General features: G+C 39.1%; 2 protein-coding genes across 8 annotated transcripts; both read right to left on the reverse strand.

Moving 5' to 3' along the window:
- Positions 1 to 1,942: 1,942 nt before the first annotated feature.
- On the reverse strand, positions 1,943 to 11,158 carry LOC130915735 (hyaluronidase-5-like). 7 transcript variants are annotated; one of them, XM_057835751.1, is made up of 7 exons: positions 10,890 to 11,158; positions 10,172 to 10,328; positions 10,047 to 10,098; positions 7,403 to 8,057; positions 5,883 to 6,152; positions 5,734 to 5,823; positions 1,943 to 3,489 (listed from the first exon to the last, which is right to left on the reverse strand). In XM_057835751.1, exons 4-7 carry the CDS (start codon positions 8,048 to 8,050, stop codon positions 3,058 to 3,060), a joined length of 1,440 nt encoding a protein of 479 aa, XP_057691734.1. In that variant the 5' UTR covers positions 8,051 to 8,057; positions 10,047 to 10,098; positions 10,172 to 10,328; positions 10,890 to 11,158; the 3' UTR covers positions 1,943 to 3,057. The 7 variants fall into 7 exon arrangements, with proteins under 7 accessions (XP_057691734.1, XP_057691729.1, XP_057691733.1 ...); XM_057835746.1 differs by having other exon boundaries at positions 10,047 to 10,183; positions 10,890 to 11,157; XM_057835750.1 differs by having other exon boundaries at positions 10,047 to 10,212; positions 10,890 to 11,157.
- Positions 11,159 to 19,023: 7,865 nt separating this feature from the next.
- On the reverse strand, positions 19,024 to 25,678 carry LOC130916675 (hyaluronidase PH-20-like). The gene is made up of 6 exons (XM_057837562.1): positions 25,597 to 25,678; positions 24,085 to 24,112; positions 23,024 to 23,208; positions 22,040 to 22,774; positions 21,830 to 21,919; positions 19,024 to 20,457 (listed from the first exon to the last, which is right to left on the reverse strand). The coding sequence occupies exons 3-6, from the start codon at positions 23,192 to 23,194 to the stop codon at positions 20,128 to 20,130; spliced, it is 1,326 nt and encodes a 441-aa protein (XP_057693545.1). The 5' UTR covers positions 23,195 to 23,208; positions 24,085 to 24,112; positions 25,597 to 25,678; the 3' UTR covers positions 19,024 to 20,127.
- Positions 25,679 to 26,606: the final 928 nt, after the last annotated feature.

Here is a 26,606-nt window from a genome sequence, read left to right on the forward strand (position 1 = left end):
TGTGGTGGTGAATGGATTCACCATAGACTTCACCTTCAGATGACAAGACAGCTCCAACAGACATTGCACCACATCTTCCCGTAGGGGGCCGCCTGAGGCAGAACGTTGAGTTCGGCTTTCACTGTGATAAACTCAAACACACGCTGAGTTCTAACGTCGGATTCAGGTGGAAACAGGACGAAGGTTTTGCTGCATACAAGCAGGCAGGAGTGTCTCAAGAGTGATTTGGTTGAGGATTCAAGGTAATTATATTAAATAGCACCATGCATGCACTTTGAAACGTGAAAAAAAAAAAATCAATGGATGAAATTAGTGTAACCTTTGCTTGAAATATGTACTTAAATGAACGATAACTGCCTGTTTTTTGCTTTTAACCAAGTATCTAGACTGTTTTACATTCATATCTATAGAAATTCCGCGATTTATGCATTTATTTACGAGAATTTTCAAATTAAAAAGCTCGTTTTGTGACGGACGCCATGTTGGATTACACAACACACATATATATATATATATATATATGTGTGTTGTGTAATCCAACATATATGTATATATGTATATATATATACGTTGTATGTAGAAAAATGCTTAATTTTTTGTTGAATAAAATTGAAATGAGTCTGCATGCTTTCCTTAAGTATTAACTTTCTGATTTGAAAATTGATTAGCTGTTAAAAACAGAAATGCACAAAATAAAAAAGTTGCCATTTCTGACAAAAACATATATGTTAAATATTGCACTTGATCCTAAAAATATACTAGTGATTATCTCTGCATTTTGTGAGTATTGAGCATCTAGCGTAAAATCTAAGAATTTTATAGCCATTTTTAAGTTTTGTTATACTGTACTTATATAAAAAATAATTAGGATTTGATTATAGAACGACTTTTTTATTTTTTATTTTTTTTTTATGCTGCTGCTCATTGAGACTCATATATGCCTAAGGGAGGTGCCTGTTTTGGTTTTAGGTTGCAGCAGCTTTGGTTTTGAAAATATTTGAATTTTAAGTTTTTTAAAATGGGCCCCCTCCAGATCAGCCCCGAGCCCCATGTTCCATCAACTGATAGTGAAGTCTATGTGATTCACCTATGTTCACAGTGCACTAAGTGCCATTTTCAAATGTGTTTGCTTGCACAGATCTGCTAATAAATAATAGACAACCTGGCTTTAAAACATTGTAATTATGACAGGTTTAACATTTTTTTCAAACAAATTTATCCCAAACGAAATTGGAACATTTAACTTTCCTAATGACTGGCAACAAGTCCATGATGTACCCCACCTATTGCCCAGGATTAGATAGAACATGCGCCAGCATACCAGGTAGGGTGGAGAAGCAGTGAACAGAGAATGGACGTAAAAACAGGTTTTGGCTTAATATATTCAGTATTGCAGCAGTGACCAAGACAATGGAGGTCTATTATCTGAATATAATTCATAGAGTACACATACAAAATAACCCACAACCTTATTGTATAATATTATCTTGAACCAAAACTAAAAAAAAAAAAATCTTAAATTTGAATTTCCCTAGTTTTAATGACGTACAATACATTTAAAATCCTGCCTGAAGACTAAATTTTCCTACACGCAAGACAGACAATAGTGGAAAGTTAGTTACCAATTCTTAAGTCTGCACTTTTGTTTTTCCCTCGCTAATGAGTACACATCTTTAGAGAAGTGTTAAACGTGGCGCCCACGGGCCATCCCACTGAGGCACGTTTTAGTTCATCCATACAGAATACAATTATATTGACATGAGCGCCATAAAATGTGTTTGACAGCCCTTCTATAGATTGAAGGAATCTGACCTTTTAGCCAGATTGCGGGAATCATGCCCGCGCAATTCCAACAACCCGGGCCGGCGGAACTCCGCGCATTCACCTTAGTCTCAACCCTTTGTACTGTTCCATTTTAAAAGCTGGAAAAAGGCTTCGAAACACACGTTGACAATTTATTCCAAGTCGGCAGCAATCATACAGCACAGAGAGACCCAGATGAGAAGGCAAACTGGATCCAGGGTCACTATATCACAAGTCAACAAAAGATTCCAGAGAAAAATGACAGCGATTATTTAAACATTGTCTTTTAAAGGGTCTGGTGAGGCGGGCTGTGGCCTGGAAGAAGGGCGTGTTTAGGAGTTGTTTAGGATTATTGTGTTGGGACAGGATAATACAGGCATTACTGTTGTCAGGGGGTGAGTGTTCAAATCTTGGTCGCGGGTTCCTCCATATCAGATCTTCCATTTGTTCTGGACTGTCCAGAAGAGCTGGTTTTGGGTGCAGCCGTGCCCATCGCCTGCTTGTCAGCGTTAATCTTGGTCAGTCAGCTGCACAACATGCATGTTGGGCTTCTGTGGTCAGAAGGTGTCCTGTATCTATTCTGCTCTTATCTGCCAGTTGTCTTGGTGCTGCAAATTCTTAATCATTTCAAGCCCAGCTGTTCATAATATCAAATATATTCTGCTTGTTTAGTCGAAATCATTTTAAATGCAGGATTCTAAATACTCATGCCTCTGTTTTTGCAGTAAAAGCCAAATGAGCACAAAATGTCAGTCTTATAAAAGGACTAATCTGAACAAAACCACCACAAGTACCACATCCGCCATTGCTGAGGTGAACTATGATTTAAATGCTATTTATTTTATATTGGGTGTGTTAAAGTAATACAAACGGTAGATATGAGAAGATACTATTCCCTTCAAGATGTTAGAAAAGCCAATTGGTGTTCAGTTTTTATAAAAAAGGTAAAATAATTTGCATATTATAAAAGACTTTGATAGGACTTTTATTATTCCAGGAGGAACGTTGCTGTTCATACATTTGTTCTCCCAACGTACGACAGAAAATACAGGCACAATTCTTAAAAGCATTCAAGCTACAAACAAAACAGATGTGCTCAGATCCGCTAATAAATATTTTTTAAATATGCTTCAAAATAACAAAGTAGGCAAATGGTTAAACAGTAAAATAGCAGCAACGTTGCAGAACCCTATCTTATTCATAGAAGCAAGAAAGACGAGATCAAGTGAATTTACAAATATGCAGGAAAAAGCATCAACCAATCAGGTCTTGGAGCCAAACCGTAGCAGTGACCATCAGGAGGAAGTGCACTCCCACGGATTGGACACACGAACAGGAGTGACTCCTTGCAGAGAAGGGGCTGTCTTGGATGGTATTAAGAGTCTTGGCTGATTGACATGGCAACTCGTTGTAGCACATGCAATCAAAATGACGACTGAACCAGTGCACGTCATCTTGGGACAGACCGCCGCCGCTCACCGTTAGCGGGCCAAGTTGGTGGCGTTGCTCGATGCGGTAGCGGCGCCCGTCCAGATGGAGGTAGACGTCCTCGTCCCAGCGCTTGCGTACGCAGCGGCCGCGACTCTGGCATAGTGCTTCACTACACAGCCTGGTCGCGGTGGAGACGTTGAGGATATACGGGTTCATCACGTTCTCCAAGTGGCGACGAGCATCAAAGCATGAGTCCTGTGGGTGGAAGGCGTCAACGAGACGAAAGCATCAACTTAAAGTAATGGATTTGTTAATACAGTGGGGCAAATAAGTATTTAGTCAGAAGTTCTCCTACTTGAAAAGATTAGAGAGGACTAATTGTCAACATGGTTAAACCTCAACCATGAGAGACAATGTGAAAAAACAAACAGAAAATCCCATTGTTTGATTTTTAAATAATTTATTTCCAAATTAGAGTGGAAAATAAGTATTTGGTCACTTACAAACAAGCAAGATTTCTGGCTGTCAAAGAGGTCTAACTTCTTGTAAAGAGGTCTAACGAGGCTCCACTCGTTATCTGTATTAATGGCACCTGTTTTAACTCATTATCGGTATAAAAGACACCTGTCCACAACATCAGCCAGTCACACTCCAAACTCCACTATGGCCAAGACCAAAGAGCTGTCGAAAGACACCAGAGACAAAATTGTAGACCTGCACCAGGCGGGGAAGACTGAATCTGCAATAGGTAAAACGCTTGGTGTAAAGAAATGAACTGTGGGAGCAATTATTAGTAAATGGAAGCCATACAAGACCACTGATCATCTCACTCGATCTGGGGCTCCATGCAAGATCTCACCCCGTGGCGTCAAAATGATAACAAGAACGGTGAGCAAAAATCCCAGAACCACACAGGGGGACCTAGTGAATGACCTACAGAGAGCTGGGGCCACGGTAGCAAAGGCTACTATCAGTAACACAATGCACCGCCACGGACTCAAATCCTGCACTGCCAGACGTGTCCCCCTGCTGAAGAAAGTACACGTCCAGGCCCATCTGCGGTTCGCTAGCGAGCATTTGGATGATCCAGAAGAGGACTTGGGGAATGTGTTATGGTCAGATGAAACCAAAATAGAACTTTTTGGTAGAAACACAGGTTCTCGTGTTTGGAGGAGAAAGAATACTGAATTGCATCTGAAGAACACCATACCCACTGTAAAGCGTGGGGGTGGAAACATCATTCTATGGGGCTGTTTTTCTGCAAAGGGACCAGGACGACTGATCTGTGTAAAGGAAAGAATGAATGGGGCCATGTATCGAGAGATTTTGAGTGAAAATCTCCTTCCATCAGCAAGGGCATTGAAGATGAGACGTGGCTGGGTCTTTCAGCATGACAATGATCCCAAACACACAGCCAGGGCAACAAAGAAGTGGCTTCGTAGGAAGCATTTCAAGGTCCTGGAGTGGCCTAGCCAGTCTCCAGATGTCAACCCCATAGAAAATCTGTGGAGGGAGTTGAAAGTCCGTGTTGCCCAACGACAGCCCCAAAACATCCCTGCTCTAGAGGAGATCTGCATGGAGGACTGGGCCAAAAGACCAGCAACAGTGTGTGAAAAGGTTGTGAAGAGTTACAGAAAACGTTTGGCCTCAGTTATTGCCAACAAAGGGTACATAACAAAGTATTGAGATGAACTTTTGGTATTGACCAAATACTTATTTTCCACCATGATTTGCAAATAAATTCTTTAAAAAGCAAACAATGTGATTTTCTGTTTTTTTTTTCCACATTCTGTCTCTCATGGTTGAGGTTTACCCATGTTGACAATTACAGGCCACTCTAAAATTTTTAAATAGAAGAACTTGCGCAGTCATTGGTTGACTAAATACTTATTTGCCCCACTGTATGTTGGGTTTTTCAAATTGGGTCTTGATGGCTTGCTTTGCCAGTTAATTTAGACATGTGACACGAGAAACTGCCCCTACCTACTCCCACCCTTGTGCGCAGCTCTTTACCTTATTCTGGTTTTTACTAGTTATTATTCTTGTTGCCAAGTAGTCACATGAAGTCCCACCTTCCACCACCAATTAAAAGAATGATTCAGTCCAACCTTCCGCTGTCAGAAATTCTTGCCTACCTTTTCTTCCAGTAAACGACATTACTGCAAGTTACTATATAGTAGCCATTTGCTAAGTTACTTGACAATTAACTCAATGGAGCTCTGCTCTGGCAGTTTTCCTGCCCACACTCACATCCTGTTTGCTCTGCATTTAACATATACCTGTCTGATTTGACTCTCAAATAAGCCATGAAAAATGGGTCTGGTGGTATGCTAAGTGCATTGCAAAGACTCATAAATCTGAAGTAATGTCACTTTAGCATCACTTTGAGTTAATCACGGCCGCACCTGACGCCCACTTCCTGAGATAAAATTTACTTCTGACCACAATACAGTAGTTGATTTTGTAGACATAAGATTTGGAAGTGTTGTTACTTTGTACCTCGCTTTCAGTGACGGCCATATCTCCCCAGGAAACGACGCCGGCAGCGCCTAGAGCAGCCGCCTCTCCAATGGTGTTCACCAGGTCCATCTAAAATAAAAACCATTGAGAATGGATCGCCAACCAACATTTGTTTGCAACAACCCAACCTCTGACAAGTATTTATCAGTCTTGTCCTTGTAGACAGGGCGAATATAGGCGTAGACAGGAATTGAGTACGAGTCATTTGCAAGCGCCGACACCCTGGCTGCTTCTACCAGGCGATGGCGCACGAAGCGTCGCGCTTGAGCAGAGTCTTGCAGTGCCACCTCCAGATAGATGGATGGGTAGAGGGCAGTGGACTCTCTCCAGAGCCACAACAGCTCATCGTTGCGCTCCTTCTCAATTTCTGGACACTCGCCGCTGAAGTCCACCATGTCCTGGTTGTGAAAAGGGATGTAGTTCACTGATTTCATGCAGATGCGCCTACCACAGTCTACCACAACTTGATTCAAGTGCCTTTAAATCGATTCTTAATATTTCAATCTTGTTACATCTGTACTAAATTCATCATCAACTGTTCTGTTGCCAGTAGGGATGGGAATTGATACGATTTTTACGATTCAGATTCCATTACCGATGTTGCTTAACGATTCGATTCTTTATCGATTCTCTTATCGATTCTAGTAGTTTGGTGACCCCTGTGTTAAAGTGTATTATTTACCATTATATTGAAATGCATGCCTTTTAGTTTTTATGGTGCTTTTACGCTCAAGTGGGGGCGCCCTTGCGCTTCCTCAAGCAAAGAAGAACGCGCTCACGTGAAGAAGAGCGCGCTTGCACGCGAAGAAGAAGTGCCGCATCCAAGCAAGTGAGCGAGTTAGTGAGTGAGGGAAACACTGCCATGAGCCTACGGTCTTTGTTAATGTTTGTAAAATATCTACAGAGGCAACGCCTGTATGTATCATCTTTTGTGTTGTTGTTGTGCGTTTCCACTTGCGAAATCCAGTTGTGTAGTGGAACGCATGCTAACCGTTTGATTAGCTGCTAATACAGTAATAACATCGCTGATTTACGTTCTTGCAAACCTGTTTGTTATTGGCGATGAAATTGATTTGTTTCATTTCTATTTTTAGTTTCACTCATCAAGTGATGGTTGAATAAAGTCAGCAAATTATACCAACGTCTTCTGCATCGTCACTTGGGAGTTTAGCTAGCTGTATAGCCAGGACTGAGCCTTAGCGTCTTGGTGAGGACATTGCAGTCGTATTCCCTCCCGATGCAGTTATCTCCACCTTGCAATGACTGCAAGTCGCTTTGTTGTAATTTTTCCTCGTGAAGTGAAGACACACTTTCGAGCGTTTGAACCTACGTGCTGTCATTGTTATGTTTACGGCTGCAATGCTCGTGCTAAACCATTGTAACCTTTCATTTACACCCTCTTTCCTGGTGAAGTGTAGCCAAACTTAGGAGCAAGTGGTTCTTGGCGCCATGCTAGTTTGATGCGTCTGGACAACAAGACACGTCACGACGCAATATGCGTCTTTAGGACTCGTTAAAGGGATCGTTAAGGCTTTTTCATTGTGATGTCGAGGCCTCGAAACACTAGGAACCGGTTCAGAATTGGAATCGGCTTTCGATTCCCATCTCTAGTTGCCAGGATTTTACATATCGTATATGCGCTTCCTACCTGGTTGTAGTCGTAGTTGTAACAATCGGGGTAGAGGTAGTAACCCCACAGCCGTTTAGGCCTCAAGCGCTTCCCAATAAGCAGCGAGCGCAAAAAGTAGCGCTTGGCAGCACGCTCGAACAGCATCTTGGCCCGTTCCTCTGCCTGTTCATCGGACAAACTGCTGTTCCTGGCCTTAACTCTGTCGATGGAGATTTGCCTGTAGATATCTTTGCTGCCCCAGTTGCGAATCCACTGCGGGCGCCACTCCTCCAAATCCAGCACGGCCAGACCCGGATTGTCATCTGGGATGTAGAACTCAATATCGTCCTCAGCCAGCTCGCGGTGCTCCTTGAGGTCCACCAGCTGGGGCAGGCCATCGTCCACAAACTCGCCAGTGTCTTCGTCCACATGTGGGACAATCCCAAAGCGGTCGGTGTAGAAGATTGAGATGCTCTGGTTGGTGGCCGACTTGAGTGTGCTGCTCACCAGGTGGAAGTGCGACAGGTCAAGTGGTAAGCCGAAGTGAGTCTCGCATAACTCGGTGGGTGCGTTCCACATGAACAGGAACGGGTGGTTGGTCTTGATGGGCGGAGATGTCCAAAAGGAAGCCCGAGACGAGCCCAGGAAAAATAAAATTGCAACCAGACAGGCCACATTTTGCTGCATTGTCAAGCTGCACAAAAAAAAAAAACAACAACAACAAAAACATTATTTTTGTGACAGAATTTGCACACCATCCTCTACAGTAGTGCATATTTTCCAACTGCTACTTTCAATTGGATGAAGGTGTTACAGGTACAAGCTATAAAATAAATGAGAAGCAACAGGACTGGTTTTGTTATGGCCTTTTGTTCATGTCACACCTGAGATCTTTGCAAGCACAAATCTGAGCCGTGTGGGTTTTTGAGTCTTGGAAGTTGCATAATACTAGAAAAAAAAAACTATATCATTTCCACTTTTAGCCAAAAATATGTTGTGTTTTGGGTTTTGAGCAATTGTGAACATATTTTAAACACAAAATGTGTTATAACAGCAATAAATACACTTGAAATAGACATCCAAGTCCAACCTTGATTAGCAGTTCAGTGTTTACTCTCCATCTTAATACATTTATCAAGAACCAAGGGTCCCTGTTGAGCATTTGATGAGACTTAGGGAAAACACTTTTTTTTTTCTTTTTTAATTGAATAACTGACTTTAAAAAGCAAGTTTTGTCTATTCACCATTAGAAAAATAGTACCAACTACTCAAATGACTCTTCAGTGATTCACTTAACAATAATAAAAGTAGCCTGTGTATCCTGAGTCAGCATTTTTTTTGTCGTACATGTCTGAACATAGAGTTGACAAACATGTATTTCACATATTTATTGCCTTTGGCAGTTTCCTGAATGAGTGTAAAATGAGTTGTAGAAATCCTCCCATGTGTAGTGCAACTCAAAGACAAGGTAAATAACAGTTGAATGGGAGACCCTGGAATAAAACCTATATCCAAGTTCATTTAGCATGAAGACATTTCATCATTGCTTTATTCCGAAAAATGTTTGCGTGACTAAATTCAGAGCCGTAAACCTGCACTGCAGTATTTTTTTACCTAAGGGCTTCACAAAACTACGTGATGAAATTACAACGGGAAATGGTTTTATTTGTTCAAGTACCAGCACAATACTTTTGTGTCATGTAAAAATCTAATCTACCGACTTGCCACAGTTTTTCATTTCCACGTTTGTTGATCGCAGGCAAACCTATTTGAAGATAAGAATTGTTTTTCTTCCCTCATTTAGACAATTTTGTTGATCTCTTTTACTGAATTTAATGAAGATTTGAGATCATGCGTTAAATGAGCTCGGTGTTCTTGAGATCACAAGGAAACAAATAGCCTTACAGACTTATCTTTTGCCTTCGTTTTTCTATTTAGACACCCAGTTTTATTGTATTGGTCAATCCTTTCTGAAAGTTAAATGGTCATTTTTGTTCAGTTTTCATTGCTTTGATTATAATAGCCATTTTTTGGGTGCCAAACAGAGGCATGCCAAATAACTTGTCACTTATTTTGTTCATTGGTATTCTTGGTAGACCTTTTGTGAATTTTCCGGGGGCAAGTTTGTTTAATTTTATTCAAGTTATTGTCTTATACATTGCTGAACTTTAAACATATCACGTAAAAATAGCTTGATAACGTCACAGGATTTCACCATTTATGTAAACAATTTTTTGTTTTCAATGTTAAAAAGTTCAATCGTTTTGAGTGCTCCATTTTGACTGCTTAATTGATTTTATAGGCCAAAGTTTGGGGGCATCAATGTCGAATGTTTATTGAAGAGTTGTCGGTTCTTTTCGTTGGGTGGCATGTTGACTATATTGTCCCTTTAATTGTATCTCAAAATAGAAGGCTAACATTAGTGACTCACACTTGTATTTGAATGCAAACCCAAAGCTTTCCAATTTAAGCTTTGGAAGGATGGTCTCTCATGGTTATAAATAGTGATTTTGTGAGGCATGGCTAGTTTGACGGGTTAGGGATGTTTGCAAGATCATTCAGATCGGCCCGTACCTAAAGCAATCATGTCTCTGGGAAGATAAGAGAATCCCCAGGACACCACTCATTGGTCAACTTCAACTAAGTAACCAGTCTGCACTTAACTAAAGAACTAATTACCAACCTGCTTTTTGTCTGCTGAGAATCTCAGGGGCCTGGAAGTCCTCAGTGAACACCTGCGCCAAGAAAGTTCCTGGTTTGTTTGACGTTAGGTCCTTGATGTTCTCAAAAAACGAGACGAGCTCACGCCTTCCTCGTGCTCTAAGGGCGGAGGATGTTGAAAAGATGAGCTGGCACAGGACAGAAGATGTGTGGACCCATCAACACGTTTGTCCGGACACGTCAGGAATGTTGGGAAAGTTTGGTCAATGCTGCTAAGGAACAGGAAGTACTACGAACAGGTCTTCTACATGAGAGATAGAAAAAAAAAGAAAAAAAAACTCCATAAAAACTCCCTGGAATATTTTCCAAATAAACTGAATCTTGAAAAGGCATCAATCAGAATGTCAAATTCAGACAATGTTAAAAAAAATTCTGCCCAAAAAGGGGGTTTTGACTGAGCAAAATGAAATTTGGTAGATGTTTTGGTCATGCGTACACCAACAAAGAAATCTCAAGAGGCTATGCTCCAAAAATCTCACATTTTCTCTTGAAGTGCCATAACTGATATACATTAAACACACAAAATGCAGCACTTGAAGCCATATTGTTCAATATGAAACTTGATAGGCATGTCTGTCTTGAGTAGACCCACAAAAAAATCTCCCAAAGTCAAGTGTGGAAAGACAGATTTTAGTTGAGGAGCTCTAGGTTTATTTATAATTCAAATTCAGAAAGTGATAGGGGCCTGATTGAAATCAATGAGAGATTTTGTTTGTATTTATAGGTCAGGCTTATCATTGTCCAATTTCATCAAATAACCCAATAAGTGTTCATCCAAAGAACAGCACAAATGTTCTCAACATACCTTTTTACCGCCGCTCTGGCAGTCTCAACTGTTGTCCAACCATCTGAGCAGTGTCTCAGATAATTTAAAGGCTGTCAAGCTTTTTCATCTCAAGGTTTGCGAGACATAAATAGTATTACAAAGACTTCAAACACTGGACTAATCAAGCCATGTGACATCATCATAAAAAATATCAGTACATTTTCTATCCTACTCATGCTCTCATAACTGCACGTCATTGCTTTTCATGACTTTTGTTTCCTTGCCTCCGTGTGTGTACGCGTCTGCATGTGCAAGTCCAAACTGTGAGCAGGTGGGAACTGCTGATTGGTCGGCTCAGCCTGATTGTTACCAAAGTATTGTTCAGAACAGGGTTTTTTTTTTTTTCATGGTTGTAGGGCTCTGAGTTCTGAGAGCTGTTTCCTAACCTTTTCATAACCACAATAAAGCCACCAGAAGCCAAATCTAAAAATACATGATAATCTGACATTTTGTTTTGAAGCTGACATGATGTTCTAGAAAATTCAGTGCTTGTTCATAGTTGGATTCAGCAAGAGATAAATTGGGAGACATGCCTATCATGAGATGAATCCCTTAAAAGTCGCAAGGAGCCATTCCTAAAAAGATGCATTAAAATCTGCTATTTCATTTTGAAGCTACCAGCTTCCCTTATAATAATATTAATAATAATAGTAGTACGGTAATAATAATGATAATAATAAAAAATGAATATTTTTTTTCGAAGCACCTTTCAAAACACTCAAGGACACTGTACAAGGTACTCAAATTAAAATTAACACAGTTTAAAAGCAAGATAAAAGTAACAGAAAATTAAGACGTCAGAGACAAAATAGAACTGATGATCAAGGTGGTTAATATTGAACCGATGTGTTTTGTTGAGTCTGGTTTTGTAAAGTACCTTTTGTCTGTTTGCTACTAAATTTAAAGAAATTGCAAGTGGTGAAAATGAAAATTTTCAATTTTGATCTTGTGTAGACGTGATATAAAATGAAGAGATATCTGTATTGCTTTTAAAATCATAAATATAGATTTTTTTTAATGCAACATAACAATTCAAAATAGCCTACAAACAAACTTGAATTACACAGGGTGATTCAAAAAGAATGTGCCAAAACCATTGGGGTATATTAAATTTTTTTTTTTTTTTTTAAATAAATAAAAAATAAAATAAAATAAAAAAAATACAATAACTAGCTGCATACAAGTATTGTATATAACTTCAAGTATTTATTTCATGCTTTACAGGTGTTCAATGCGACCACCACCAGCGGCACGGACAACTTCAAGCCGATATAGGACAGATAATTACTTGTTAGAAAGACTTTTAATTCTTATTTTAATTCTTATTAAAATATTAATCAATTATTTAATGAATTTTAATGGATTAATCAAATTAATCAATTAATAATTAATCATTCAGTCTATTTCAATGATTTTAAAATGAATAAATGTGTGAAGATTTGGCACATTCTTTTTCAATCACCCTGTATATCAGTATTCCATAATTTTGCTCATAGCTCAATTTACTGTTTTTTTTTTTCAAATATTTTTATTCAATTTTTAATGTACATGGACAAACAGAAAATTACAAACAAAATAATAATACAAATGAAAAACAAAAGCATACAGGAAACACAAAACAACCAACCCCGCCCACAACCTCAACTGTCCTGAAAAGTTATATAATTTAGGCAAACCATGCATAACAATGATGAGGTATTGGCAGTGCATCCCACAAAATCAAAACTGTTGTATAACTTGTATTTATGTCCATATATGTACAGTGGGGCAAATAAGTATTTAGTCAACCACCCATTGTGCAAGTTCTCCTACTTGAAAAGATTAGAGAGGCCTGTAATTGTCAACATGGGTAAACCTCAACCATGAGGGACAGAATGTGGGAAAAAAAAACAGAAAATCACATTGTTTGATTTTGAAAGAATTTATTTCCAAATTAGAGTGGAAAATAAGTATTTGGTCACCTATAGACAAGCAAGATTTCTGGCAGTCAAAGAGATTTAACTTTTTCTACAGAGGTCTAACGAGGTCTAACGAGGCTCCACTCGTTATCTGTATTAATGGCACCTGTTTTAACTCATTATCGGTATAAAAGACACCTGTCCACAACCTCTGTCAGTCACACTCCTAACTCCACTATGGCCAAGACCAAAGAGCTGTCGAAGGACACCAGAGGCAAAATTGTAGACCTGCACCAGGCTGGGAAGACTGAATCTGTAATAGGTAAAACGCTTGGTGTAAAGAAATCAACTGTGGGAGCAATTATTAGAAAATGGAAGACATACAAGACCACTGATAATCTCCCTCGACCTGCTGAAGAAAGAACACGTCCAGGCCCATCTGCGGTTCGCTAGAGAGCATTTGGATGATCCAGAAGAGGACTGGGAGAATGTGTTATGGACAGATGAAACCAAAATAGAACTTTTTGGTAGAAACACAGGTTCTTGTGTTTGGAGGAGAAAGAATACTGAATTGCATCCGAAGAACACCATACCCACTGTGAAGCATGGGGGGTGGAAACATCATGCTTTGGGGCTGTTTTTCTGCAAAGGGACCAGGACGACTGATCTGTGTAAAGGAAAGAATGAATGGGGCCATGTATCGAGAGATTTTGAGTGAAAATCTCCTTCCATCAGCAAGGGCATTGACGATGAGACGTGGCTGGGTCTTACAACATGACAATGATCCCAAACACATAGCCAGGACAACAAAGGAGTGGCTACGTAAGAAGCATTTCAAGGTCCTGGAGTGGCCTAGCCAGTCTCCAGATCTCAACCCCATAGAAAATCTGTGGAGGGAGTTGAAAGTCCGTGTTGCCCAACGACAGCCCCAAAACATCACTGCTCTAGAGGAGATCTGAATGGAGGAATGGGCCAAAATACCAGCAACAGTGTGAGGAAAAAGCTTGAATTACAGATAATGTTTGGCCTCCGTTATTGTCAACAAAGGGTACATAACAACGTATTGAAATGAACTTTTGGTATTGACCAAATACTTATTTTCCACCATGATTTGCAAATAAATTCTTTAAAAAGCAAACAATGTGATTTTCTTTTTTTTTTTTCCACATTCTGTCTCTACTGGTTGAGGTTTACCCATGTTGACAATTACAGGCCTCTCTAATAATTCCAAGTGGGAAAACTTGCACAATTAGTGGTTGACTAAATACTTATTTGCCCCACTGTAAATATCTTCAACTCACAACTGCTGCACGATTAAGTCCCATGATATTCCCGGTGTTTTGGAGTATGTTAAAGGGGCTCGAGTGTCAAGACACAGATGTGAATGGCTACTGTTGGATTTTTGAGGGGATTTTATGGGTGAAACACGATAATATAACATGGGTTGCAATGCAGAAATCGCAGACATCAAGGAGTGGTCGAGATATTCTTTTTAATATATTTACCCTTTTAAAGGTTTTTCTTTTTTTGTTTGGATCTATTATTTATCATCTAACATGTGGGGGAAAATGCAACAGTAACAACAACAACAACAACAAAATACAATTAAGCGATAGTTATGAGATAGATATCCGTGACTTATTTACAGACACCATTTTTTCATTGCGACGTAATTTGTTTAAAAGTTGCGAGTGAATAATTTTTTTAAGTGTTTTTTTTTTTTTTTTCATAACGAAATATTGGACATAAATTATTGATTCAAAGCTAAAAATAACAGACATTTTGAACAATAAATATAATTACTTGCCTTGTTTTTATGGCTGGGTTGACACAAAAGCGGTTGCCCGACGTCTGTAAACGGGGCTTTCCAGGGTTAAACGGACAAATTAAAAATAGTTCGGGGGCTTTATGCGCCATGAACCTGCTATGGCAGCATATAGACATATTGTTCTATCAAATACAACAGTTCTTTTGCTTACATCTTATTTACATGAAATGGATTTCTTTGTGTCAATTGGAGTAACCAAATTCATGTGTGGAGTCCCTCAAGGGTCAATTCTGGGACCACTCTTATTTAACATCTATATGCTTCCCTAGCTCAGATTATGGAACAGCATGAAATCTCCTATCACACCTTTGCAGATGACACACAACTCTACATTTCTGTGTCCCCACATGATTATAGTCCCTTAGTTTCGCTGAGTAAATGCATTCATCAAATCAAGAATGGATGTGCCAGACTTTTCTCCAGCTAAATGTGGAGAGGACAGAGTGATCATTTTTGGGCCAAAAAAAGGAAAGGTCAAATATAAGCAGGCACCTTAGCACAATGTCACTTACAACTACAAATCAAGTCAGAAATCTTGGCGTAATTATTGAATTGGACCTAAAATTTGATAGCCATTTGAAGTCCGTCACTAAATCTGCTTGTTAACACCTAAAAAATACAGCCAGAATTAAGCGGCTTCTGACTCAACAAGACATGGAAAAACTTATGCATGCGTTTATTTTCAGTAGAATGGACTATTGCAATGGTATACTTACAGGCCTTGATAAAAAAATCCGTCAGGAAGCTGCAGCTAGTACAGAATTCTGCATCCAGAGTCCTCACAAATACAAGGAAACTGGTCCACATTACACCGGTTTTGAAATCGTTACACTGGCTTCCAGTGAGTCAAAGGATAGACTATAAAATACTACTGTTCGTCTACAAAACACTTAATGGCCTTGGACCAAAATACATGCTTTATTTGTTAGATTCCTATGAAACATCTAGAACCCTAAGGTTGTCTGGAACCGGTCTCCTGTATGTTCCAAGAACAAGAACCAAGCACGGTGAGGCAGCATTCAGTTATTATGCTCCTCACCTCAGGGACAAGTTACCTGACTGTCTGAAGTATGCTCAAACTGTTAGCTCCTTTAAATCAGGGCTAAAAACGTTTTTATTTAGCACAGCATATCCATAACTGTCTACATAGTTGTAGCTATTTGCTTTCTATTCCTTTTGTGCTTTATCTCCACTGTTGATTTCAATTATTGTTATAATTATTATTATTATTGGTAGTAGTAGTATTTTTTTTTTTCTATTCGTGATTAAAAGTGAGTTAATCACAGCTTAAAAATTAATTTTTCATAATTAATCGCAATTCAAACCATCTCTAAGTTATGCCATATTTTTCTGTAAATTTTTGTTGGAATGGAAAGACAAGACACAAGATGGACATATACATTCAGCATACATAAGTACTGTATTTGTTTATTATAACAATAAATCTACAAGATGGCATTAACATTATTAACATTCTTTCTGTTGAAGGGATCCACGGATAGAAAGACTTGTAGTTCTTAAAAGATAAATGTAAGTACAAGTTATAGTAATTTTAAAACCCCTCTTGATGTTTTCATTTTAATAAAATTTGTAAAATTTTCAATCAGAAAATAAACTGATAGCTCGCCATTGTTGACGTCGCCGAGCGAGCACATGGGCTCCCTGCCGTTCTTCCACAGTATCTTTAACTACGTAAGGTAGTGATTGAAATACACCACAAGGTGTCAATGCCAAGTTTTGAATTAATTAGAGATATAGCCAAGGCAAAGTCTGAGTAAGTTTTATGTGTATTTTGCATAGCTATTTTGAGTGGGAATGCCAGTTCTCTTTGCATTGAGCGCTTTTCTTTTTGTGAACATTATTTTTTGAGAGATAGAAATATTATTTTTGTTGTGCTTTCTCTAAATGATACCCAAATGCATGATGGGAAGTTAGGCAACCATGACTGTCAGTGTTGGCTGCAAATGGTATATATTCTGCGTTGTGTTCAATAATGTGTGTTAAGAAAAAGATCATCTCCTGTTTCTCTTCCCCACGTCGCTCACCACAATAGTTATGTTTGTTGTGAACGAGTTGCCAAATATTGTGCCAATAAAAGGCGCGGTCCATTGAACGCCTTTTAGCTCTCAATGTGCAAAAACGGCGGCATTGTAATCTGTTTGAGGCAACGCATGAGCGGGTTATTCCGTGCATGCGTTAAATGCGTCAAAAATTTTATCGTTATTAATTATAAAATTTAATTACCGCCCAATAACGTGATCAATTTGACAGCACTAAGAATTTTACTTCCTGTTTCGATTGTCTTTGTTTTTGTGTTCTATTGATTTAATGTCATTTTTATGGTCTCCATGCGATGTAAAGCACTTTGAATTGCCTAGTGTTGAATTGTGCTATATAAATAAATTTGCCTGGCCTTGCCTTAAAATACACCAGTTTATTAAAAGGGGGGGTGCTGGAGCAGAAACTGCTTTTTAAGTCTTGTCTGTTTTCCGCCCAGTACATATATATCAATGTAGCATCCCCTGATTTGCATTTATCACAGGTGAGAGTTATGTTCGTGTAAAAACTGCACAACTTAGCTTTTGACATGTGAGCTCTGTACAAATTTACCTGTCTATCCAACACACACAAAATGAGATGCCATAAAAACCCAACACATATTTTTCTTACAATTGTATGAAGAAAATACTTGCACTTTATTGTGTAAGAATGTAATGAAATGCAAACCATATTATATAAGGCCTACGGCTACCACAAGAGGGCAGCAAACCATTCGTTTTGTCCAATTTATTTCGACATCATATATTTTGGCTCTAAAATGCTTTTAGATTATGACAGCACAATTTTTGTTTAAATGAAACTCAATTTACTTAGTCTTCCTAGCCACAGGGGCATTGGAATGCTTTAACTCATTCAGTTCCAATGACAATTACATGTCATTTAGAACTAAAAGTGCCAGAGACGTGTTTGTTCGTCTTTTATGCAAAGGCGTCCATGCCCATTTCATATTTTATTGCATAAACCTTACAGGTCTCAATGGCTATTTGCACCTCTGGGTTATGTCCTAAATGTACTCTTGTTATGGTGAATTGTTTGACATTATACTGGAGTGGCTCTAGATATCAGAGGTGGGTAGAGTAGCCAAACATTTCCTCAAGTAGGAGTGGCGATAGTTCAAAACAATATTAATCAAGTAAAGGTAAAAAGAGTATTTGGTGAAAAGAACACTCAAGTAATGAGTAACATTGTGAGTAACTGCTTATGATGTTTTTTTTTGTTTTTGTTTTTTTGAACAGTGGTATTTTTTTTTCTCTGCACAAAGTTATCTATATGAATTGTTATTATAATACTTTGAGGAAGAAGAAGACTATAACCTGTTACATAATCACATTAAGTCAAAGAAATACAAATGTCACGCCTGGGTGAGGGTTGTCCTGTCTCGGTATATTGTTGTTTGTTCTTGTTCACCCTCCTGTTTCCACCACTCACCCCTCCTGCTGCCTCACCTGTGTCTGATTGTGATTACCTATTGTTCCCACCTGTGCCCCATTCCTCATGTGCTTAAATTGTTTGTCACTCCCTAGTCTCGTGCCAAAGTGTCTTCACCCTTCGTTGCAACCAGAGCCGTATAAAGAGAGTCGCGACACTTTTAATGTTGCCGCAGATGGTCACGTGGTTCCTGTAGGGTGTTAGTAGTTCCAAGCACAAGCAGCGTTGTAGGGGTTTTCAATGGAACTGACAGCGGTAATTACGACATTTATGGGAAAATGGATAAAATCGCGTATCTAAGTACTAGTTTGATTATGTCATTGCATTATAACATATATTTAATTGCTAGTTTTTCATTTGGAGGGGTAAGGCAACAACTGAAAACTATGTAAACTATTACGCAGAAGGGAACTTTCCCATGTGGAGTGAAAGTTTCATGTTTGTGTTAGCATTTGTACAAGAAATTGACTTTTACATTGAAATGCAAGATGATTTAGGTTTTTCTTTTTTCACAACAGGAATACTGTTTTTCCAGAGAATATCTAGATTTCCTTGATTCACCTACCTGTCGTAATATATTAAAGATAACACCATGTATAACAAAGTTTGTTCCCAAGTTCTAAATGGAACATTGTAGTTTGTTTCGTCGCATTGACATATAAAAACGCTTTTGTTTCCCAAAAAGTTGGAGGTCACAACTTTTAAATTCTATTTTCCACTTTTCTTTACTGTTGTACTTTCTGATGCTTACAGGTATATGAGTACATTTCCCTTATCATTTTATAGACTTAGTTTGACCTGAAACGCAAAGAAATTATGTTTAACAAATATTTCCCGCTTAATAAAAAATTTTCAATATAGTCTCTTATTTTAGCAAAACCAAACCTGTACCCTTTTAGATGCATTTTTAATTTAGTTTGGACCCAAGCAAAACAAAATGATTACAGGACAGGAACAAAATTGTATTATTTTCTGTAACATGGTGTAATGTATAACAATAACATCTTATTACCCTTTGATAAAGGAAAAACATTTTTTATTGAACAATTGGTGAAATTGGTGTCATGGTTCATTGTTTACACCTAACATTTTATAGATCAGTGGCCTGTGATGGTTGGTTGTGCAGTATGGTTTCCCCAAAGAACAAGAGCAACAGAAAAAATGGATGGCAATGGTCAGCCGTCAAAACATTAAATAAAAGGCTGTTTTAATATGTTTTTTGCTATTTGAAAAATGGGCTTCGTGCACACAACCAGCAAGCACCAGCAGGAGTCCCCAGCAGAAGCAGATCTTGAAAATGTGACCTAAAAAAACCCCCATTAAATTAGTTTTCTATTATAAATTTGTGTTTTTTGATATCGCTTTTCAATCTATACAGATCTCTAAAATATAATAATGTCAAATATTTTGGTGTGAAGAATACAGGTTGTCATGCATTGACTTGGTACTCTTCCATGTGGGTGATACCTTAGTTCAAAGCTTACAAAATCGAGCTAATTACCATGTGAAAGCCAGTCGTCTACCAATACTCACAAATATAGATGAGTGTGAACGTCACAAAGGGCCTCTGAAAGAGTTGACAATTTAAAAGAGGTAGCGACTTAATGAATTTATCCCTGGCCAGCGATACATTCCCAGTTAGCAGAGTCATCTTTAAAAGTAGGAGAAAATCGCTTGTCACCAAAATAAAATATATGTATAATTACGCCACGCACATACAAATAAAGCTCAAAATATACATTCTATAGTGCCTCTTACAAAATATAGGCTGTTGAAAATTCAAAAGGGACCGTTTTTAGCATCAACTTACCTCTGAATATATTTTTACCCCTCTCCCTACCAACACTTTTTTTCTCCCCAACACCAGGAGGTGCTGCAGCATCCTCAGTACCCCATTTCCCACGCCACTGGATGCACGTGAAGGTTAAAAAAAAAAAAAAAAAACTGTTCCTACGGTGTTTATTTCTTCTTGTTAGATGATCAAAGGCGTTGCTTTTCTGCTTTACACTTTGATGACCTGGATGCCAATGGGTGGCGTGAGTTTCGGCTCGCATTCTCGCCCGGCGTAGCACTGACACGTAAAGTTTTGGGCCCAGGCCTCCAGGTTTTCGTCAGAAGGGAGGCCCACTGCCACATACTTCCTGTCTGCTCGCAAGATGCTGAAGCGGGTGGCATCCAGGTGAAGATAAACAGAAGAGCTGTAGCTACGCCGCACGCAACGCCCGCGCCCCTGGCACAGGGCCTGGCTACACAACATGGCTGCCGCCGTCACATTGGCCAGGTATGGATTGAGTGTGGATGTCAGGTAGTCGGACAGTGACTCGCAGGAGGCCTGAAACAGATTCAGAGAGAAAAGTGTACACCTGTGTCTGACATGGTCTCGGACATGAGAAGAATGACTCGACACGTACTCCGACCGCCAAGAGAAAGACTAGCAAATGTGGTAATGGACTGGGTGCAAGAAAGGGTGAGAAGGAAGAGAGGATGCCCAAAGAAGACGTGGAAACATACAGCCAAGGAAGACCTAAGAGAGATTGGAGTCAGCTGGCATGGAGCAAGGAAAGCCGCCAATGACCGGAACAAATGGAGGGGACTGGTCACCCAATGTTCCAGGAGTAACGGGAGGAACTAACTCCAAGTAAGTCATTTACTGTCTTCAGCAGTGACAAATGACTGGTTGTTTGCCACATACATACAAACAAACAATAAAAGAACTGGTCGCCAGTCTATTGCCACGTTTACATGGAGCCAAATATTCCAATTACAATCGGAATATTTGTTCAAACCGAAAAAATGTCCATATAAACACCTCATTCGGAATGAACAGGCCCAAACCGAATGGAATTTCATTCCGATTCACAGGGGTGGAATATTCCTTTTCCCAAACCGATTAGAAGTAAAATTATATCATGTAAACAGGGAAGCGGAATGGTGTCTGGTTGCGTTCTTTCTGCACATGCTCCGTACTGACGTGGTGACGTCACTTGGTGACGTAAGTAACGTCACTTGCAACATGGCTTCCAAGCACACGCACAGCGAACCCACACAACTTTTTAAATGAACGGCGTGTCATTCTGAAGTTTTGTTTCCACTCGAAAAGTTAAAACAGCAGCTGATCTGACGATCGATCTCCATGTTTTGCAACGTGACGCTTTGTTTTGATTAATCTGCGCATGTCAGACGGCAGTTGTCAAACGTCCTTTCGGAATAAAGGCAGACACATGTAAACGCTGGATCGGAATAGATGAAGTTTCCATTCGGAATGATTTGAATCGGTATGAATAAAAGTCAGCATGTAAACGTGGCTTATAAGTCAGGGCACACCTGGATATACAGTATAACAGACTGGTCACCAATCTACACCTGTCATCAAAGTTTCAAAACGTTTGACCAAGGGTTTACGTCATGGAGTGATTGATCATCAGCTGAAGTCAGGATGTCAAACCTAGACAAACAACGGGATGGTCGATTGTCGAGACAAAAATCGGAGCAACTGACTCTCAAATTGTTCTAAACAACAGGAGTTGTCCTCTTAGTTTAAGACTGGGAAGAGATTGTCCAGGGCAAAGCAAAGAGTGCAGTATGCAAGCGGGTTGCATCTGGCGTCCTTCAGTTTTTCTTGTCTTGAATGTTTTCTACTAAGAAAGGAACCATTAATGTCCCACGATCATTTTTGTTGTCAAGTTGCTTGTTATCATGGTTACCTTGTCATTGTAGTCTTTGCTTCCGCCCCACATGACCACGCCAGCAGCCCCCAGGGCGGCTGACTCGCCCACTGTACTCACCAGGTCCGCCTGGAAAGTCAGTCACACACCACTGTTACTACTTACCATTACCTGAATAGTGAATTGTGGAAAATGCTGAAGGTAGCTAAAGGCAGTGTGAAAGTAGCCAAAGCAAGCAGCACGACTCACTGGGGTTTCAAAAACTTGGTTCTGGCTTCTATACATGGGTCTGGAGTAGACATAGGTGGGCACAGTGGCCAGCCGTTTGGGTAGCGCTGCCACCCTCAGGGCCTCGAGGACACGATACCGCACGTAGAGCGCTGCCACAGGGGAGTTTTTCAGGCCTAAGTGCAGGTAGATTGATGGAAATAGTGCGGTGCTGTGTTCCCAGAGCCACATCAGCTCCTGGTTCTGCTTGCGGGCCTTGGTCGAGCACCTCCCCGTGTAGTTGGGCCGGTCCCAGTCGTAGTTGTAGCAGTTAGGGAACAAATAGAACCCCCAATGACGGCTTGGACGCTCCTTCACCCCGAGCTCAATGGTCCTCTCCATGAAGTTTCTCCCGGCCCTCTGGAACTGATCCACAGCCAGCTGTGAGATCTTCTTCAGGGATAAGAACGGGGAGGTTTGCAGTGCATTGGCAATTGATAGCTTTTGATAGATTCGTTTGGATCCCCAGTTTTGGGCCCACAGGGGGCGCCAGGACTCCCAGTCGATGACAGCGAGGCCAGGGGATTCATCCTCGGCAATGTAGTTGGCGATTTGATACCTCGCCTTGAGCAGGTGCGCCGTCAGGTTGCCGTTTTGAGGAACGCCACCCGCACGGCGAGTACGCCTGGCCGGATCGATCTTGGGGTAGAGACCGAGACGGCTCTCGTAGAAGATGGTCAGGAACTGACCTGGAACTAAGGCTGGAGTGGTCACCGCCTAGAAGTAGTGATGACCAAATGGAGATTCATAAAACAATCAGATTATGCTGTTTTTGCAGCAATCTAACTGACATGCTTAGGAAATCTTGAAATGTAGACAATATTAGATGTGAAGATGAAATGGTTTGAGTTGGCCAAGAAATGTGGACAAAAAGTACACATAAATATATGAAATATCTCTTAATTTTTTAATGATATTTTGTAGACGAGGGAATGTGGGGATTTGTCCAAAAGCACTGTAGTATACCTGGAAGGCTTCAGTGTCCAGTGGAATGTCCAGACGCTGACACCTTTTAGTGGGGGCGTTCCACACGGCAACAAAGGGGTGATTGGGGATCAAGGGAGGCTCGGTTGGTGGCAAAATGGCTGCCAAAGGTGTAAAGCTCATGATTATGTAGGACAGGTACTGCAGGAACATTTTGATGCTCAGGGCTATGGAGAAGAAGACAACAGTTTTACGTCCTCATATTTGCACGTGGAAAGCTGCACTGACTTTCAATGTTCACAGACATGGCATTGCGGTATTTAACTCTCAAAACAATGAGTATTCACATAAAAAACACTTAAATGCCTTGAGAACTTTCATAAACAAGAAATGTACTACATTCTTCTGCTATTGTTACTGCTAGTGCTTCTTTGCAAAGTGCCACACTGCCCCCCAGTGGATGAAGTGCACACACAACTACAGCATCTGGGTTTAAAAAAAAAAAAAAAAACTACTAGAGGAGGTATTCCTTGTGTTACGATCGAGTTCCGTTCATACGCTTGCGACGTAACCCAAAATTCCGCATAAGTCAGTATTAACCCTTTAAATACCCCTAAATCTAAAAATAACTATCTAAAAAGTCCAAGAGTATTGTATTTTTTAAATGATGGAGGATACTCTGGAATGTTGCCTTGTATGACTGAGGAGCAGATTCTCATCTGACATGGATAAAGGACAGCTGTGCTCTGGTTTGGCCCACATAAGGCTGTGAGTTATTTCAGCGAATTAATGTTTGTGTTTGCATTTGTAATTAAGTTTAGAGCTACAGTTTGTGGAGTTGTGTGTGAGTGATTTGCTATGAGAATTGTAAATACGTTAGCATTCGTATCATTTAAGCTAGCGGAGTTCTGTTAGGAAAATTAGGCTAATCTACTAAATTGACATATTGATCAGACTAGATGGACGTTTGACCACCAATTGTTTTGTCAAGTGTTTTATTGATAAAATGTGTGTCGTAATGACCTTAAGTGCACATATTTGTGATCTAGCTTTACAAATTGTCAAAACTGAAGCAAGTCAAAAGTTTCAAAAACCACAGTTACCTTGTTTGCTGTCTGTCAAGATGAACAACTTCACACAGTGAGGAGAGACCGCGTCACATGAATAAAAAAGTAAAAAATAAGATACAGTGAGTTACAATAAGGTACTGTTTACGCAACGGGGGAAAAAAAAGACAACAGACAAATAGAGGACAAGACTCCGGTGTTGTAAAGTAGAAATCCCATAAATCGAGTACGTCATAACCTGGGGACTATCTGTACCAAAAGAAAAGCTTGTAGCAATTTAATTTGTAGGATTATCTACTGATGATATATATTTTTTTTGTTGCCACGGTGGGTATATATGAATATAACTCCTTTATTTCGCAAACTGAGACTTTTAGGTTTTCTGAATATTGTTGAACTGAAAACAGTCCTTGTAATGCATATTTTTAATAGGACAAAGCCCAATTTTTTTCCCCTTTTTTTTTTTTTAAATTAACAACTGCAATTATACTATCAGATAAGTCAACCAAATTCAGTGAGTGCATACCGGAACAACCCAACAATCTACATTGCATTTCAATAATATTAACCAAATTGTGGAAGGAACTAACAAACTAACACCAGAATTTCAGCATATTAAATCATCTCCACACTTGAAACGGAGAATCGAAAAAAAACCTTTGTTGAAAAAATATGTTGTCTGATCATCTGTATGTATGATTTTCATGAACATATTGGAATTTATTAATACATCAATCTTATTTCAAATGTCTGAGTACAAAATATCCACAAAAGGGAATCATCAACATCAACAAAAAATGGTGTGTATGTGGAGGCATATGAGTGTTCGTATGTATGTACTGTAAAAGCATTTTCACTTCACTAATTAATGTATGTAAATCCAATATTAAATATTTTTTTACTACGCAGTATATTACACATGCATCGCTGGACTTTGAAACTGCGCATTCTCTTTTGTTCATTTTATCTGTACATTTTCTTTTGCATTATTTTTTTGGATTTTTCCTGTTGATGTTGGTTGAAATAAAAATTACCGCCTTAAAGTATGTGAATTAAAAGTTTACTATTTTCTCATGCTTCCAACTGCCTGCTAGACAAAATTGAAAATTCAAGTTTTAAAAGTTGTGTAAAGAATTGAGAACAGACAGTATGTGTAAAAAAAAAAAAAAAAAAAAGCATGATCTTATTTTGGGCGGACACCAACGTAAAGGCAAATGAAATATACTGGCGATACTGTAAATACAGTGTAATTAAGAGGTGTTGAAGTGGTGTTTTATTTGAGTCATGTAATTTGAAACAATGTAAATGGCCTTATGGGTACTACTGTATACTGTAACTTTCATTTTATATTTTAAAGTAAAAATAGCATTACCCGATATTTTGACACCATTAAAAAAATCTTTCCAATATAAACCGGTTTACAAAAGGTACTAAAAAATGATTCAAATAAAATGGAAAATTGTTAACTATTAATATTTTTAACAGAAAACCGTATATACAGTATAATGTTATATACATTATTTTTTTCATTGCTAAATAAGTTCATACCTGCGTCTTTCCGTTACGTCAATTATGAAGTTCACTCCAGTTTTCTGCTGCCTCTTTTGAGAAACAGGAAACACTGAACTAGTTAACCACCTAGCCCCAAACTACTTTGAGCTACAATTTTTTGTTTATCAGTTATCATCCATCTGGTGTTGGTTTATTGCATCTTCCTCCTTTCTACAATCATCCCCTAAAAATACAAAGACTGGACACTTGTAACGTTCTCATTAAATTAGAGGCCACTTTTGTTGCAGATAGAAAAACATTCTTAGGTTTAACTGCCAACATGTTTTATTTGCAGTGCATTTACATTCATGTGCTGCAACTTATACTCTACAATCATGACATTGCAAAACCAAAAACAGTAATTGTTGCAGATGATTTGTCACCACGTGAGATAAAAATCTGGTAAAAATAAAACATCCATGACAATGAAGTGCTATATGTTGGGCCAGCCAGCAAATCATTTTTTTTTTTTTTTTTTTTTAAACATATATTGCTGCTAGCGTTAGATACACAAGAAAACTTGTAGGGGGCTGGGGTGTTATTTCTGGCATTTTTCAATGAACAACATGATGAAGGTCATGACAAAACCCAGGCACAGTTATGGACAGGAATAACTCTTAATGCAATACCGGGCAATATTTTGTGGACAATACTGACTTTATTTTAATGAGAATAAGTCAAATTATATTTTTTAGGGGAACAAGAAAAAAGTGTGCGATAAAGTGATACAAGTAAAACCTAAGACAAAAATATCCTGCAAACTGTTTTGCAGTTTTTTTTTTTTTTCAAATTACGCATCTGATGTTTTGAATTTACAGTATTGCACTATGTCCGCATTAGTAATTTAACAACAGAGCAATTTACAATCAATATTTGACACATGTGTACTGTTCATTCCCGTGTCCATTCAGAGGATTTATATCCCGGTTTTATTTCCGTGGTAAAGAAGCCACCCTCATTTTGATGTACAATTTCTTACCCTAATCATAGAGGATTAGTGAACCTCG

The sequence above is a fragment of the Corythoichthys intestinalis genome, chromosome 5 (assembly GCF_030265065.1).
Source record: "Corythoichthys intestinalis isolate RoL2023-P3 chromosome 5, ASM3026506v1, whole genome shotgun sequence".
NCBI classification, from domain to species: Eukaryota; Metazoa; Chordata; class Actinopteri; order Syngnathiformes; family Syngnathidae; genus Corythoichthys; species Corythoichthys intestinalis.

Coding starts and splice junctions, on each gene's coding strand:
- LOC130915735 (XM_057835751.1), bottom strand. CDS start 8,050: ATGCAGCAAAATGTGGCCTGTCTGGTTGCAATTTTATTTTTCCTGGGC. Junction 6,153..7,402: donor ACAACTACGACTACAACCAG/GTAGGAAGCGCA, acceptor TTTCACAACCAG/GACATGGTGGACTTCAGCGG. Junction 5,824..5,882: donor CTGATAAATACTTGTCAGAG/GTTGGGTTGTTG, acceptor TTTTTATTTTAG/ATGGACCTGGTGAACACCAT.
- LOC130916675 (XM_057837562.1), bottom strand. CDS start 23,194: ATGTTCCTGCAGTACCTGTCCTACATAATCATGAGCTTTACACCTTTG. Junction 21,920..22,039: donor ACCAAGTTTTTGAAACCCCA/GTGAGTCGTGCT, acceptor CTGACTTTCCAG/GCGGACCTGGTGAGTACAGT. Junction 20,458..21,829: donor GCAAAGACTACAATGACAAG/GTAACCATGATA, acceptor AATCTGTTTCAG/GCCTCCTGCGAGTCACTGTC.